At 46.1% G+C, this 16,507-nt stretch overlaps 1 protein-coding gene across 12 annotated transcripts in view; it reads left to right on the forward strand.

Annotated features, from left to right (window-relative positions):
• Positions 1-1,426: 1,426 nt before the first annotated feature.
• Positions 1,427-16,507, forward strand: part of LOC100278777 (uncharacterized) — a 51,731-nt gene continuing 36,650 nt past the window's right edge. For 5 of the 12 annotated variants that reach the window (XM_020538887.3, XM_020538891.3, XM_035959516.1 and 2 more), the window contains exons 1-13: positions 1,427-1,623; positions 2,728-2,767; positions 2,863-2,935; positions 3,449-3,532; positions 3,609-3,671; positions 3,751-3,860; positions 3,981-4,081; positions 4,167-4,228; positions 4,331-4,471; positions 4,677-4,805; positions 5,698-5,744; positions 7,131-7,194; positions 8,754-8,874. In XM_020538887.3, coding sequence (XP_020394476.1) covers positions 2,930-2,935; positions 3,449-3,532; positions 3,609-3,671; positions 3,751-3,860; positions 3,981-4,081; positions 4,167-4,228; positions 4,331-4,471; positions 4,677-4,805; positions 5,698-5,744; positions 7,131-7,194; positions 8,754-8,874 — 928 coding nt within the window. In that variant the 5' untranslated portion in view covers positions 1,427-1,623; positions 2,728-2,767; positions 2,863-2,929. Of the gene's footprint in view, positions 1,624-2,727; positions 2,768-2,845; positions 2,936-3,448; positions 3,533-3,608; positions 3,672-3,750; positions 3,861-3,980; positions 4,082-4,166; positions 4,229-4,330; positions 4,472-4,676; positions 4,806-5,697; positions 5,745-7,130; positions 7,195-8,753; positions 8,875-16,507 lie in introns of those variants that run through there. The other 7 variants (XR_004849944.1, XR_004849945.1, NM_001360918.1 and 4 more) reach the window with 6 other exon arrangements.

Raw genomic sequence — 16,507 nt, forward strand, 5'->3', positions numbered from 1 at the left:
GGAGCACCCCTCAGCCATACTACCACTCTTGATTCCACCCTTCTTCCACTCCTCGACATCCCCAACATCAGCGGAGCCTTCTTCAGAATATGATCCGTACCGAAGACTGTTTAGCTCAAACACGCGATGTAGCCTAACATTTGAACCACGTATATCCTAGCTTTTCGGTGTCTCCGTCTCGTCGAATATTTACTAAGAATTTTACGTTGTATTGCGTTGCCTAATGCCATGCAACACAAGAACAAGGGGATTAACGTTGTGTTCTGAAATATTTATTACATTAGCACAACACCCCTGTTCGTTTCCGGATTGCAGTACATGCAACAATATCATATATCCAAGGTTTATCATAAGAGGTAATTGGCTCTTGCCTTATGTTTACTCTATTTCTGCGCCATTGTGTCCTTACACGAACTAATCGGTGACATACCATTTCCTATAAGCACGCTTCATTCGTGTGCCGCGTTTGCTACATGTTGCCTTCCCTGTGTAGCAACACTTTATTGATTTGGTTTACAGAACGTCCTTTATGTGTCGACAAAAAAGTTGCTTGTACATGTTGCACTTATATTATTTTTTCGATGTAAATGTAGTACTAATATGAGCTAATTTCACCTGCATTCATGAAATAATTTTATCTTGTTATGTTTGTGTTTCGTGTGCTTCACTCTCAGCTAAGTTACCTATTTATTTATGTGCAACAAACTCACAGTACAAGGGAATCAACATTAGGTTTTGGATACTTTATAGCAGCACTCTAAATTGTTTTTTGGATTTCAATAATTGCAACAATATCACATAACCAAAGTTTATTTAGAGAGGTAATTGTTTCTAGCCTTTGCTCGTACTCCATTTCTATGCCATTGTGTCGTTGCATAAATAGTTCTATTTTGTAGCATTTAATTCTACCACGCTTGATTCATGTCCTGCCTGTGCTCCTTGTGCATCAACAAATTAATTAAATTTGTTTGGTTTATAGTGTTTACAGAACATCCGATTAGCCACGATTAATCGACGATTAATCGACTGATCGTAACTCCATAGCCGATCAAGGGTAACAACGTGATCAGGGCGATCAGATATCTGATCATCCGATTAGTCAACCTGGCTGGCTGGATTGAAATTTCGGCCCAGTGGCCCACTTCACTTGCCCAGTCTGCCTGGCTGGCTGGATTGAAGTAAAATTCAATCTAGTCAGCTAGGCTGACTAATCGGATGATCAGATCTGATCGCCCTGATTGCGTCGTTACCCTTGATCGGCTCTCTGGAGTTACGATCAATCCATTAATCGCCGATTAATCGTGGCTAATCCAATGTTCCGTAAACACTATAAACCAAACCAATTTAATTAATTTGTTGTCCAGCGGCCCACTTCACTTGTCCAGCGGCCCAGCCCAGATTCCTTTTCCCCAATTCCCACCACGTGAGCAGAAGCTGCACAACCAAGAGCCAACGGAGCAACGCCCAGGCACACACGATACGAACTAGCCAACCAGCTGCCGAGGGAGGAATCCTAGCGGAACACTGTCCAGGTGACGGCGGCGCGCTACCGGTGACGGGGGATACGGCGGCATCGTCCCCTCCTCCATCCCCGGCGCGGCGGCGCCAGCAGCCGGCCTGCAGGTACGGTCTCCAGTCTCCAGAATCCAGATTCAGAGCTTGTCCCTGTTTTCTTGTGTGCTCTGTTGTACTGTAGCCTGTAGGTATGGGCGTATGGCTGTTGGCCTGTAGCTGCCCATGTCCATGTTTGTTGGTTTTCAGTTTTACTTAGATGCTGAAAGCCTGAAACCTTCCAGTGATTATTTGCTTCATGTTGTAGTATGGCTGTTGGCCTGTTGAAGGTTGATCGGTTCCTATAGCCCTGGACGATCAGGATGTCTGATTGACCGATCAGAGCCCGGTTAATCGGGCTGGTCGTCGACTAATCGTGATTAGTCAGCTGATCGCCCCTCTGGTGATCAGGAGCGACCAGTCGATCTGAAAACATTGGAACATTGGTTTATACAACGTTCCTTAATTAGCGACCAAATTATCTTTGGTTCTGAAAGGAGTACTTACATAAGCTCTCGCTTTGTTTGTGATTTCCCTCTGCTTCGTGATTTTCTTTGCTTATACATTTCAATTCCACATGTTCCCAGAAATATAGCTATGCACTCTTGTTGCAACAATCAACAAAAAATCCACTCTCAAATGAAACATGTTTTAACATCTACATTACATATGTTCCCACAATTAAACAGTTGTCTACTCTTGTTGCAACAAAAAACACATATTACAATCCACACTTGCTTCATACATGTTTTATAGAAGTAACAAAGAATTTTAGCTCACTGTCTTGTACTCTTTCCATACCTTTTCAATATGTTTGTTTCTTATTGGTTTGATCCCCAACTTAATCCAACTTACTTTGAAACAAAAACTATGTTGTTGGTATGTAGTTTATACCAACATAATTATTTGTGGTAGTTTAATCTGCAAATATAATCTGAGTTAGTTGAGATCAGCCTTGCTACAATGGGCATCATCATTATATAATATATAAGTTAGTGGAGATCAGCACACATGCATGACATATTGACATGATAATAAAAATAACTCACTTCTCAGTAACTACGATGCTTTCTTAAAAAGGCATTGAACTTCAATAGTATTAACTTTTATTTTATATTAGCCATGTTACTTGACACTTCTTATCCACTTATTTACATGTTGACGACCAACTTTCAGATCAGCTCAACAAAGATAACCTTGCGCCGCCTCCTAAGAAGTATGTACTTTTAAAAGAATACAACCAGAGTTGTATATACTATTCAATTCTGCAGGTATGAATCATAGTTCATAGTAACACCAACAAACATATAGGATCAAGACTACCCAGCCAGGTTCTACAGACCCTCAAAACCTTAATCGTTAGATCATCGCCGTTCTCATGAAGGTACTAAACATTCTACTCTCTTGCCCTCTTCATAATTTGTAATCAATATAATCTGCATATTCTTCTTCACTCACCTTCATAACTATACCACACAAACACAGCAGCTCAAAGACTCTTTAACTACTGATGCTCACCTTTTTTGTATTGGTACCTATGTTGCATACCTATGACGAGCATCGTCACTTTTGGAGCACGAATGTTTTTGTGTACAAGTAACCAAACTGCTGAAACCTTCGCAGTGCTGATCCCCAGCTGTTGAATCCTGCTAATGATGTAATATATAAATTCGTACGAACCTGTCGGTTGACTATGTAGCTAATGTAACCGCTACATTAATCACCTCTGAACAATGTCCAACTCTTTCAATCACTGAATCTTGGTTTGCTTTGTCTTTGCTCTTATGTCCTTATTTACTCTCTGTCAAGCATACATAAACGGTTCGCCACGCGCGCACTATACACTAGTATCCTTCTAATCGTTGTACTGAATCTCTTTCCTGGTGAGTGGTTGCAGAATTCCGGAGGAGGCGCCGCCCATGGCGATGGCGGCGACATCTACAATGTCCGGGCCGCCGAGATCCTCGCCAACGAGGCCCTCGTCAGTCCTCTGCTCTCAACTCTTCTCTACTCACGTCAACTGAATACCCAACCCAATCCAGTTCTATTGATTTCAGCTGCTCCCCATCAATGAGGCCGCCCCAATCTACGAGAATCTGCTCGCCACTTTCCCCACGGCCGTCAGTATACTTTCCCTTGATCCCGTTCACTGCTCCTCATTGTTTATGCCAAAGTACTGATACATAATTCCATGCCCAGGCCAAATACTGGAAGCAGTATGTCGAAGCCTACATGGCCACCAACAACGATGAAGCCGCCAAGCAGATTTTCAGCAGATGCCTGCTCAACTGCCTTCACATTAGTCTATGGTCAACGCTAAACTCACTTGCACCATATCGACTTTGCGGGCACGCACACACACACATGCTCTAGCTGAGTTGGCATGCACATCGAACCATTGATTCTGGTTGGGTTCTTGTAACTTGCAGGCGCTGTTACATCAACTTTATCAGGAGAATTAACGATAAAAGGGGCTCTGAGGGTCTTGATGAGACGAAGAAGGCTTTTGATTTCATGCTCAACTACGTTGGTAAGCAGAGGACTCTCATCCAAGCAGTGTATGGTGATGAAGCCACCTTCGGTGTAGACTACAAAAATAATCTTTAAATCTCCAGGGAATGATGCAGCTTCTGGCCCTGTTTGGATGGAGTATATTAATTTCCTCAAGTCCATGCCGGTCTGTTGTGCTCCTTGTTTTCTTTTCTGTTCCCCATCTTAACATTATGGCCTTACATGTGTGGTTGCATTCTGGGTCATTGCTGACTTGCAAACTCTTTAGGTTGTGACGCCCCATGAAGAGTCGCATCGCATGACTACTGTTCGTAAAGTGTACCAGAAGGCAATTTTAGTTCCAACTAATCATGTAGAGCAGTTGTGGAAGGATTACGAGAACTTCGAAAATTCTGTTAGCCGCACCTTGGTATTTGGAAATTCTCTTTGGGTTTTTAATCTTTCTGCAAATAAGCATGCAAATAAGTCTATAAGTTGCGTTAAAAAAACTGTTCTTATATGCTTTCTGGCTGTTTTACTTTATCACTTCTTTTGGCAATTTTAAATTTGACCTGCCTTTGTTTCATAGTTTGCACAATCATACTCAAGCTGATGATTATCTACACACGTTCCAGGCAAAAGGCTTGTTATCTGAATACCAACCAAAGTTTAACAGTGCTAAGGCTGTATATAGAGAGCGAAAAAAGTACATTGATGATATTGATTGGAATGTACTGGCCACCCCCCCTACAGGCTCGTACAAGGTAAACCATTTCTTATGTCCTAACGTTGCCTCCCTACAGGCTCTTACGAGGTAGGCCATTTCTTAGGTCCTAATGTTGATTCATACGACTTGACTAGCTAATAGCTATGGTGCAAATCCATAAATATTGACTTCAAGAATTGTTTTTTTATGGACAATCATTTGTAGCCTACCCTACTTACTTGGGACTAAGGGCTTTGTATTGTTGTATGGATGATTGTTTGCAATGTTTCAGTTTGAAATATGTTTTACCATATTCCTAATATTTTTTATTTTACCTTTATATGCTCATGTTGGTGGCTCTTGTTGTGTTTAATCTCTAGCAGTCTAGCCTACCTCAATCTACTTCATTTTGTTGTGCTGCTGTTTCTATTGTTTCATCTTGAAGGTTTTCACCCCTAAAAAGATAACTTAATTATATGGCATTCCAGAATTTGCTAACTGCCTTAGAAGTTGCAACCTGTATAGCTACCTAGTTGAAGTCCATTCAGTAGTATACCAGTATTCCACAAGCAGAAGTTTATCTTGTATTTCAGAATCCATCTGTTTAATCTGGAACCAGAGGTTTTATTGGGCCAGTTTGATATGCACCTAATGGATTGCTTTTTTGTGTTTTTTCTTGCTTTGAGTTTGGCTAATACCTCTCATTGAGTTTAGGCATTTGTGTTTTGCCTGCATTAAGTTTAGGCCATTGCTTTCATATCGAACGTAATATGGATACAGATCCACTTCCTTATAAAGTGCAATTTCTTGTTTCATTTACTGATCATGCTTTGGATTATTAGCTTTTCCTGATTTTTTTCCAATATTGGGAAATTATGTCCATTTTCTTTTCAGTCTGTTAGGCCAAACGTCAAAGTGACTGGTTGGTAACTTGTTAACTTATTTCACAGGAAGAGCAACAGTGTATGGCATGGAAAAGACTCTTGGTATTTGAAAAGTAAGTAAACATCTGTGCCACAAGTGCTATGTTGCATGAGTGAAAAATTACACATGATTTTTTTCTGCACTTCATAATTTAATGTTTCAAAGGACATAACAGCTTAATTCTTCATATTCTTCTTTTGCCTTTGCTTCACACAAATCATTGCTTAGTTTAGTTTTTTTATTTGGATATTTTGAGAGCTGTTTTAAGTGGAATTTAGATAGCATGACATGACTTCAACTACAATTGATGATCCCTTCTGAACTTAGGTGTAGAATTTATGTTTTCTATGTTTTACCGATGTAGTTCTAGTAGATGAAAGCCGGTAAGGAGTAAATAGAAAGCTAGAGTTATAGCGTCAGACCCTAGAGTCAAAAGAATTTAGAATTAGCAGGACCAAAACTGAGTATATGAGAAGTGACTTTGGTACTACAATTAGTGAGGATGGAGATGTAAGTTTGGGACGCCAGGTAGTACCAAAGAAGGACACTTTCCGTTATTTGGGATCGATGCTACAGAGAGATGGTGATATTGATGAAGATGTTAGCCATAGAATCAAAGCGGGGTGGATGAAATGGCGTCAAGCATCGGGAGTCCTATGCGACAAGAGAGTACCACAGAAGTTGAAAGACAAGTTTTACAGGATAACGATTAGGTCTTCTATGTTATATGGGGCTGAGTGTTGGCCTACTAAGAGACGACATATGTCACATATCCAACAACTAAGTTTCCCAGAGATGCGTATATTGCGTTGGATATGTGGGCACACAAGATTGGACCGAGTGAGAAACGACGACATACGCGATCGGCTAGGAGTAGCGCCAATTGAAGAAAAACTTATTCAACACCGGTTCAGATGGTTTGGTCATGTCCACCGGAGACCCCCAGAGGCACCGGTGCATAGAGGCATCATAAGACGGGACAACAATGTGAAGAGAGGTAGAAGTCGACCAAACTTGACATGGGAGGAGGCAATCAAAAGGGACTTGAAGCAATGTAATATCCCAATGGAGTTGTGTTTGGATAGAAGTGCCTGGAAAGAAGCTATCCACGTGCCCGGATCGTGATTAAGCCTTTTTTCTTTTAGTGCTCTCAAAAGCTTTTCCCTCCCCTCTCCCTTTTCCCTTTTTGGTGACATCTTGTTGGGTTTCAACTCTAGCCTACCCCAACTTGCTTGGGACTAAAAGGCTATGCTGATGTTGATGATGTTTTACTGTAAGCGTTAACTTGTCTTTATGCTCTGCGATCTGTATGTACCCTTTTTTGTTTATGGTCATTATGTGGGGGCAAATTCTGTATTAAACCATTAATTGAAACTTGTCCAATTTTCACTTTTCGTTACCTCCATATAAGATTACTCCTTGCATATTTGATAATGGCATGAATTTTGTTTCTCTATAGGGGGAACCCTCAAAGAATTGATGCTACAACAGCTAATAGGCGTATCACCTTTACTTATGAGCAAGTAAGCCTATTTCTATCTGTATACTTAGATGCTAGAGGCGCCTAAATGAGATGACCTCCTGTCATAGGCCACACTACCCGGTCCAGAACACAAGGGCAGAGATAGGACAAGGGACTGGGATAATAGATCTAATCTTCTTTCTTGATTAGATGAATACATCTCCTTATGAGAAAAACATTAGATTGGTTAAACGATTATATCCTCTAGAGGAGGCCGCATGATGTATATTTATATCGACATAAATTGCCAACAAGTTGTAGTCTGACTCAGTCACAATAGTGGTAACTGATCAGGATTCTATGTCTAGTCATGTTCGGTTACAACTCTATCTATAACTAGAATACATCTCTATTTATACAGAACAAGGCATGTAGGCCTAAATAATTAATCCTTCCATATTCTAACAACCTCTCTCAATCATAACTTGTGCAAGTTAAGATTGTTTCTAAAGTGCTCCATCTTCTTAGTAGTAAGTGCCTTGGTGAACTCATCTGCAATCTGGATATTAATCTCACATCTAGTAGCTTTCTAGCTACCCTTCCACGCACAAAGTGAAAATCAATGTCAACATGTTTTACTTGACCGTGAAATAAAAGATTTGGCGTGAGATATGTAGCTCCAATATTATCGCACCAAATTCTCGCTGTTTGGAGCTTAGTAACCGGGAACATGGAACTTGGCCACGTTCCTCGTTTCTGGGAACGTTTGTTCCGTTACAGGAACGTGGGAACAATCTTGTTCCGATAGTGTTAAAACCTAGTTTAGTAGCGTACTGCGTACCACGTTCCTATTCATCGATCCCATCGATCAGAGAACCTGGTTACTAAGGTTGGGAGACTAGGAACTTTCAATTCTTGTTGAAGAGATTGAACCCTCATTAGTTATGCGGTGGTATTTGCTAGAACTTTATACTCAGCATTAGTGCTCAACTTAGACATGATTATGTATTGCTTAATTTATGTGTTTGTTGGATGGTTGGGCAATTAATATCATCGGTACGAACTACCCGACAACTATCCGGTACCTACCCGAGTAGTATCCGTTATCCGTTTCTTACACGCCCGGATTATTACCCGGTCCCGTCTTGTATCCGTCCTGAATCTTAACTACCCGTATCCGGTCCCGTATCCGAGAGAAATATATTAGGGTAGGATACAGGATGACCCTGTATCCGACTGTATCCGTCCCATTTTCATCCCTAATAATAGGTGTTGGATGGTTTCAAATTCTTGCTCACAAAAGGGACATGTCGGGGGGTGCGAAGCCCCCCGCTTTGCAAGTCTATCGGCTGTCCAACACCTAATCTTGATATTACTTTATGAAATGCAGATTTGCTATGCTGTTCGTGGTTTTATTGTTGTAGTTTATCCAAGACAAAGAAAAACACATAAATTGCTGTTTGGGCTATTTTACCTTGTACATTTCTCTTTCCTCAAATATTTTAACCCTGAGGTCTGAATTGGCCATTTTTTTCCATTTCACAGTGAAACATATGGGGTTTGTAAATGATCAATGGACCATATGCACTTGATTTAATTTTCACATTTCTTGTTTTCCAGTGCCTGATGTATCTATATCATCATCCTGATATATGGTACGATTATGCTATGTGGCATGTGAAGAATGGTTCTATGGATTCTGCATCAAAAATATTTCAGCGAGCTCTAAAAGCAATCCATGGTAATCTTTTTAGAATTCTTTTGATTAGTTCACTTATGGATATTTGTTCCACTAGTCAATGTACTAGTTTGGAAGTATGTATATAGTTGGAGAGTGAAACCCTATCCTATTAATAGACCAATAGATGTTGGGCCTATCCTATTACACAAGGGTATGAAGATATACAAGGGGCTAACCCCAAAACCCTAAACAGGTTCTACCTCCCTCCCCGCAGTCTTAACTCTATTTTGCACATATGTTGAGACTGGATCGAAAATCGGTGAAGACACTCGACGACAACCCCTTGGTGAAGATGTCAGCGAACTGCAACGTGGTTGGGACGCTGAGAACCCAAATGTCACCGGCGGCGATACGCTCGCGGATGAAGTGCAGTTCGATCTCCACGTGCTTCGTGCGCTGATACCGCACGTCGTTGGCCACTGTGCGGTACTCGGCCTATGCGCTGGAGCGAGAGACGATGGGCTGCCGCTTGGCGGTCTAGGAGATGAGGCTGGTGTCCAGAAACACAGCATAGCCGGAAGTGGACCGACGCGTGTCAGGGCAGCCAACCTAGTCAGTGTCGGTGTAGACCACGAGCTCCGACGTCGGGGAGGGTCGAAGGAGAAGGCCGTAGTCGATGGAGCCGCGGTGGTAGCACATGATCCGCTTGAGAGCTTGGAGATGGGGCTCCCACGTGGTGTGCATGTGGAGGTACACCCGCTGGACAGCGTCGGCGATGTCGGGCCTAGAGAAAGTCAGGTACTGAAGGGCGACGGTGAGGCTCCGGTAGGACGTCCCGTCGGCGACCGGGGGCCTGTCGTCCTTAGAGAGCTTCACCTGAGTGTTGACAGGCGTGGAGCAGGGCTTGCAGTCGGACATGCCAGCACGCTCCAGTATGTCGAGGGCGTACTGGCGCTGGTGGAGGAAGAGACCCTGAGGCATTCGCTCGACGGTGATGCTGAGGAAGTGGTGGAAAGGTCCCAGGTCTGTCATTGCGAATTCGCGCTGAATGGCGACAATCGTGCGCTGAAGAATATCAGGACTGGACGCCGTGAGCACGATGTCGTCGGCACAGAGCAGTAGGTAGACGACGTCGTCACCGCGCCGGTAGATCAACAGGGACGTGTCTGACTTGGCCTTGACGAAGCCGAGGGAGGCCAAGTGGGAGGCGAAACGACTGTACCAGGGCCGCGATGTAGGCAACGTGACTCTTACTCTCATCGAGAGGATGTCACTATGAGTTGGGGCGATTTTCTGTTTATTTTCTCAAACACTACACAATGCCATACCCATCTAAGGGTTGGGGACACATATTTATAGCCCTAGGGGCTGCACTACACACTGCACTACACACTACACAGTGAACACGCTGCACTACAGATGTTGCTGTCCTTGCTATCCTCTAGATGTTAAAGGAGGACAATCAAAAGCTCCTGCTGTCCTCTAGATAGTAAAGGAGATGTTGTCCTTCATACTAAACCTGTTGTCCTTAAAGCAGTCAAAACTGCAGTAAGGAATCCTGCTGTCCTCTACCCACAGACCACAAGACTTATTCCAACAATTCTCCCCCTAAGTCTTGTGCGTCGTCTTGTTGGATAGTTGGGCCATCCCGGACCTGGAGCAAAGCTCAAGGAACTTGATCCTCCCAAGGGGCTTGGTGAGCAGGTCCGCAAGCTAATCCTTGGTGTTGATGTAGCACGCATTGATGATCCCTTCTGCCAAACAGTCACGGATGAAGTGGTACCTCACCCGGATGTGCTTGCTCCGTTCATGGAACACAAGGTTCTTGGCCAACGCTAGGACAAACTGGCTGTCCACCTGGAGTTCCACTGCTCCAACGTCTCTCCCGAGGAGATCACCGAGCAGGCGAGCAAGCCAGAGCGCCTGAGTTGAAACGGTGGAGGCCGCTATGTATTCGGCCTCGCAGCTGGACATGGCCACCACCTGCTGCTTGACCGACTGCTAGCTGATGGGGCACTTGCCGAGGAAGAAGAGTATCCCGATTGTGCTCTTGCTGGTGTCGATGTCGCCGACGTGGTCGCTGTACTGAACAAGGTGTGCCTCCCTAGGTCACCTCGGGTAGTAGAGACCGTGGTCAAGAGTCCCCGCAACATAGCAGACGATCCTCTTCACAACCTGCTCGTGCTCTGACGTCGGTTGCTGCAGGAACCGACTAACGTAGCCGACGGAGTATGCTAGATCCGGTCGTGTGTGGACGAGGTAGCGAAGACTCCCCACAAGACGCTGGTACTGAGTAGCGTCCACCTCCTCCGTCGTGCTGTCACGGCTCAACTTCAGCCTCTCCTCCACCGGAGTGAGAGCTGGGTTGCATTTAGTGAGCCTAGCCAGCTCAACAATGCGCTTGGCGTAGGCGGTCTGGCGAAGTGTGATCCCAGAGTCATTCTGGTGCACCTCAATCCCTAGGTAGAAGGAGAGATGCCCCAGGTCACTCATCTGGAAGGTGGCCTTCATCTCATCCTTAAACGTCGCCACCTCTGCATCCTTGGCGTCGGTGATCACCAAATTATCGACGTAGACACCCACCAGCAGGGCATTTTCTCCATTGCCCCGCCGATAGATGGCCGCCTCGTGCGGGCTTGGCATGAAGCCCATCCTCTTGAGCGTGGAATCCAGCTTGGCATTCCACGCCCTCGGTGCCTGTCGCAAGCCGTAGAGGGCCCTGCGCAGGCGTAACACCTTGCCTTCCTTGCTAGGGATCGCAAAACCTGGCGGCTGATGTACGTAGACCTCCTCCTTTAAGTTGCCGTTAAGAAACGCCGACTTGACGTCCATGTGATGAACGTGCCAGCCCTCCTGGGCTGACAGCGCAAGGAGTCGCACGGATTCCCTCCGTGCCACGGGGGCGAAAGCATTGTCGAAGTCGAACCCCTCCTGCTGTAAGAAACCGTGTGCCATCAACCGAGTCTTATGCTTGACAATGGAGCCGACTTCATACGTCTTCAATTTGAACACCCACTTAAGGGTGATCGCGCGATGACCATGAGGGAGATCAGCGAGCTCCCAAGTGCGGTTCGTCTTGAAAGTAGCCTAGAGGGGGGGGGGGGTGAATAGGCTAATATGAAAATTTTGAAAACCAACTTCGAAAGATTGTTAAATCCACAGTTCAACTGGTGCAGGCCGGTTCAACTGCTACGCGGGCAAGTTGAACCACTCTGAACCAATCCAACTGTTTTGCAAATGTTGCTCACAAGAGCGGAATTACAAACTTCTTGGGGTCGTCCACAAATTTGGAGACTCCCAAGAAACCTAGGGTTTCAAGAACACCAAGAATGCACAAGAGGTGTTTGCAACAAGCTCAAGATCTTAAATGAGATGGGAGAGGAAAAACCAAAATCGTGAGCACAAGCACAAACCTCACACCCAAGAGTTCCTCCAACCAAGTTGAATCTAGAGCAAGATTTAAGTGTGAGAGAGGGGAGAGGAGTGCTTTTGTCTCAAGTTAGGTGAGCAATAAATGTGGGGTGTTCAGCCTCTTTAAAGAGAGGGGTGTGGGGTCCTATTTATAGTCACGGCTCAAAAACTAGCCGTTTGACCCAGGACCCCGTCTAAAACCGGTTGAACCGCCCCTGGCATGTCAGGCAGACTGTCTGCCAGTCTGACTGACTGGCAGACTGACCTGCAGTCTGACTAGGTTGACCAGACCGGTTGAACCGCCCCTGACATCTCTGGCGACCTGTTTGCCAGTCTGACTAGCAGACTGTTGGTCAGAAGTCAGAGGGGTCAGAGACCAGTTGAACTGCCCCTCAAAACCAGTTCAACTGGTCTTGACCAGAGAGTTTAGGAGAGAAAACCCCAGTTCAACTGCCCGGAGGCAAGTTCAGCTGGTGTATGGTCAAAGAGGTTCACAACTGAAGTTGAAGTTCAGCTGGAGTTGAGAAAGCTCAACTGTAGTTGAAAAAGCTCAACTCAGCTGAAGTTCAGCTCAGCTGAAAAGCTCAACTGTAGTTGAAAAAGTTCAACTCAGCTGAAAAGCTCAACTGCAGTTGAACAAGTTCAACTGCTTTTCAACAAGAACACTCTAGGTTTCTCAAACCTAACCACGGTCAACCATATAATATTAAAGAGATTTTTGGTTTTCAAAAATTAGCTTTTGAATTTGAAGGCTTGAGCTATAGCAAACATCATTACCTGTGCGAAAACTACTAAGGAAGAAGTACATCATGCAACTCAAGATATACATAGAGTTTTATACGTCCGTCGCATGAAGTCCTTGCAAGGAGACTGCATAGTGTTTCTTTTTGTCCTTATTACTTTTTTAGTTCCTGTACATTCTAAACATATGCTGGGAACAAAAACTGTTAGTACCCTTATTTGTTTTGTCATTAAATCACCAAAACTCTGACTTAGGGTTGATTGCTCTTACAATCTCCCCATTTTTGGTGATTGATGCCAAAACAAATAAGGTCAAAAAGATAAACATTTGAAGTAGTAAGGTTCTTTTGAACAATTGTATGTAGATGGCCCCCCCCTAAATGTGTGCACAAATTTTGAATCAAGTGTGTTGACATACTATGTCAAATAAGCAACACATTTAGAGGTAGTGACTAAGTCCACACTAAATACAATTATCCGAGGGGTGCAAGAGTGTCATTAAGAGAGCTGTGATGCATATGATTGTTTCTAAACACACATCATTTGTATTTCGTAGCAATATATTTATTACAAACAGATGGGGCAAAAGATGATGGCCGAAAGACCATCATAACACAGTGAATAATATGCCAACTATTTTATTACATCCATTAATAAAAAGATACAAGTCATAACAGTGGCCAAAAACAAAACAATAAACAAGAAAGAAATAAAGAACCAAAAAAACGACTTGGCTATCCATAGATTTTAGAATTTCTCCCCCTTTTTGGCAGCAAGGACCAAAAACGAGGAGAGAGAGAAAGAGAGAACAGGAATCATACCCTCCAGGAGGAGGATAGGATGGAGGATATGAAGGGTAGTCCGTAAAGAAAGTCCGCATCATGTCTTCCTCAAATGATGAGTCCCGAGGGGGCTCATCACCAGAGGGAAAACCAGATGCAGAAGACGTCCTCTGATGAGGAGTAGGAGGATGGTGGTAACCGGAGCCAGAAGGCCTCGGGTCACCAGGAATGGGTCCCTGACCCGGTAGGGAGGAGGAAAGTGACCGGAGCCGGATGGTCTGGGGTCACCGGGAATGGGTCCCTGACCCGAATAGGGAGGAGTCGAGGTATAGTAGGATCCTCATCCTCAGGAGTAATGAATGGCACAACAAATTCCTGTTGGTGCCACTCATTAAGGTTCGCAGGGAAGGTGGGGGTCGGAGGCGGAGGGGACCCAGGAGGCAGGGGATGACCCATGGCGGCGGCATAACGACGAAAGTCCTCATGCAGCGCGTCAGTCCGGCACCTGTGCACGGACTCCTCGATTGCCCGGTCGTGGCACATGGCGAAGGCGCCAAAAATGCCCTTGGCCAGATGAATAAACAGTCCCCGGCCTCGACCCCGTCCCTGACCCTGACCTCTACCTCTCTCGCCGCGGTCCATCGGACGTGAGGCAGCAGCGACGCGAGAGGAGGACTCATGATGAGGAGGCTGAGGAGGTGGCTCATCAGAAGAAGCAGGGCCTCCGGATCCTGAGGGAGCCTGCTTTGTACGAGCAGCTGGGTTGCTGGAATCAACCCAGTATGGTACATAGCGGGAGTGTTTGACAAGCTTCTCGAAGCGAGTCTGAGTGACCACTTCGATCATCTTCATAATAAAGGGTGCAAGGAGACACCCCTTGAGTGGAGACCAGGAAGCACGAAGGATCTCTTCTTAGATCATGTCAAACACGTTTATGCGGGCAAGACTATTTGGAGCAAGGAGAAGAAGGAGAATCCGACTCTCCCCAAGGACATTCATTCGATTTCCGCCTTTCGGGAGAACGATCATCCTGGACAAAGAGTTAAGGTACCTATAGTACCTATGCATGTTGGCAGTGATCCAAAACTCCCGTTCCATAGAAATATGAATAAATTCAGTTTCTTCCCGCATGGGCAGCCTAATGTCATGGACTTTAAGGTTGCTGCCCTGAATATCTTCATCACAGAAGCCTAAGTTAGCTACCGTCGTTTTGCCCACATCTTGCCCGTGTAGCAGTTGAACCGGCCTGCACCAGTTGAACTGTGGATTTAACAATCTTTCGAAGTTTGTTTTGAAATTTTTTAGATTAGCCTATTCAACCCCCAGTGGCCAAGCTTGCCATAGTTGTGAAAGCCGTCATCTCGTGCCAGCTTCTTGTTGCCGACGCCGCCGCCTTGGGCGCCTCCGCGGGCACCACCCTTAGCTTGTCCTCGCGCCCCGGCCTGGGCGCCTCCCCGTGCCTTGCGTGGCTTGCCACGTTTGCGGCCCCGTGTCGAGGAGGAGTCCCCCTTCTTGTCACCCTGGCAGGCCTCTCACTGCTCCTGAGTGAGATGTAGCTTCCCGCCGATGGTGATAGGCCTAGAGAGGGCCTGTGGTTCGTCGACGACCTTGAGACGACCAATCGCTTCTTCGATCGTCATCGTGAAGAGGTCTAGCAGCGACTCGATTGAGTGAGCGATCTGCTTGTACTTCTCGGGAATGCAACGAAAGAGCTTCTCAATGGCTTTCTCATCGTAGGTGTCGTCGCTGAACTGCACCATCCTCGTTGTAGTCGACGTCGCCGTACCGAATTGCTTCCCACATGTGGCGAACCTGGAGCCGTACCCTCATCACCGCGACCCACTCGACGTAGTTGGTCTTGGTGAGGGTAGGCCACCCACCGCCAGGACCGATGTCCTTGACAACGGCCTGGACCCCACGGTGACCATGGTGGGAGCCGCGCCGCCTGTAGAGGCCGCGATCTCTGTCGACCCGGCCGCCGCCACCGGGTGCGTTCTCGCCCAGAGCGCCGTCAGCGCGTCTGCACCTATCTAGGTTGCCGCCGCGCGCGCCCCCATGGGGGTGCGCGGCTGCCCATTGAGCCGCCTGCTCTTGCGCTGCCTCCCTTGCTAGCCTAAGCTCGTCGTTGGTGCTGCCGTCGCCGGAAACAGAGCTGCCAGCGCTACTGCCGCGCAGAGCCTCGAGCTCTGCCGCCGCCGCTTGGGCAGCATCCGCCGCCTCCGCTGCTTCTACTTCCTCTCTCGCTGCCGCTAGTTCCGTAGCCGCTCGTGGCGTGGGTGGAAGCGCGAGTCGTGGCGTCTGGGTCGCGCGTGGCGTAAGTAGAGGCGCGAGTGGAGACATATGAGGAACATGATCAGTCTCAAGGAGGGAGTCGAGATCGGTAGGTGGGGAGGAGCCAGCAAGGTGAAAGACATCTTCGTCAAAAACAACATGACGAGAGATGATGCGATGGGAGAGGAGGTCAAGGCAGCGGTAACCCTTGTGGTCAGGAGAGTAACCGAGAAAAAGGCAGCGAGTGGGGTGGCTCACCGCCTTCGAGGGGAGGCGATTGAGGAGATGGGTAGCAGTGTTTAGGGCCTATATCCAGTAGCTGGCAGGGAGAGACGCCTGAAAGAGGAGGCAACAGATCATGTTGGTTTAGGCGCAAAGGAAAGGTCCAAAGAAAGTGAGAGAAGTCATCCATAATGACCAGATAGTATTTGTAACCAGAAAGGCTGAGGACAGGAGAGGTCTAGAGATCACAATGAACTAGATCAATG

Source organism: Zea mays, chromosome 6, assembly GCF_902167145.1.
Source record: "Zea mays cultivar B73 chromosome 6, Zm-B73-REFERENCE-NAM-5.0, whole genome shotgun sequence".
In the NCBI taxonomy this organism is placed as follows: domain Eukaryota; kingdom Viridiplantae; phylum Streptophyta; class Magnoliopsida; order Poales; family Poaceae; genus Zea; species Zea mays.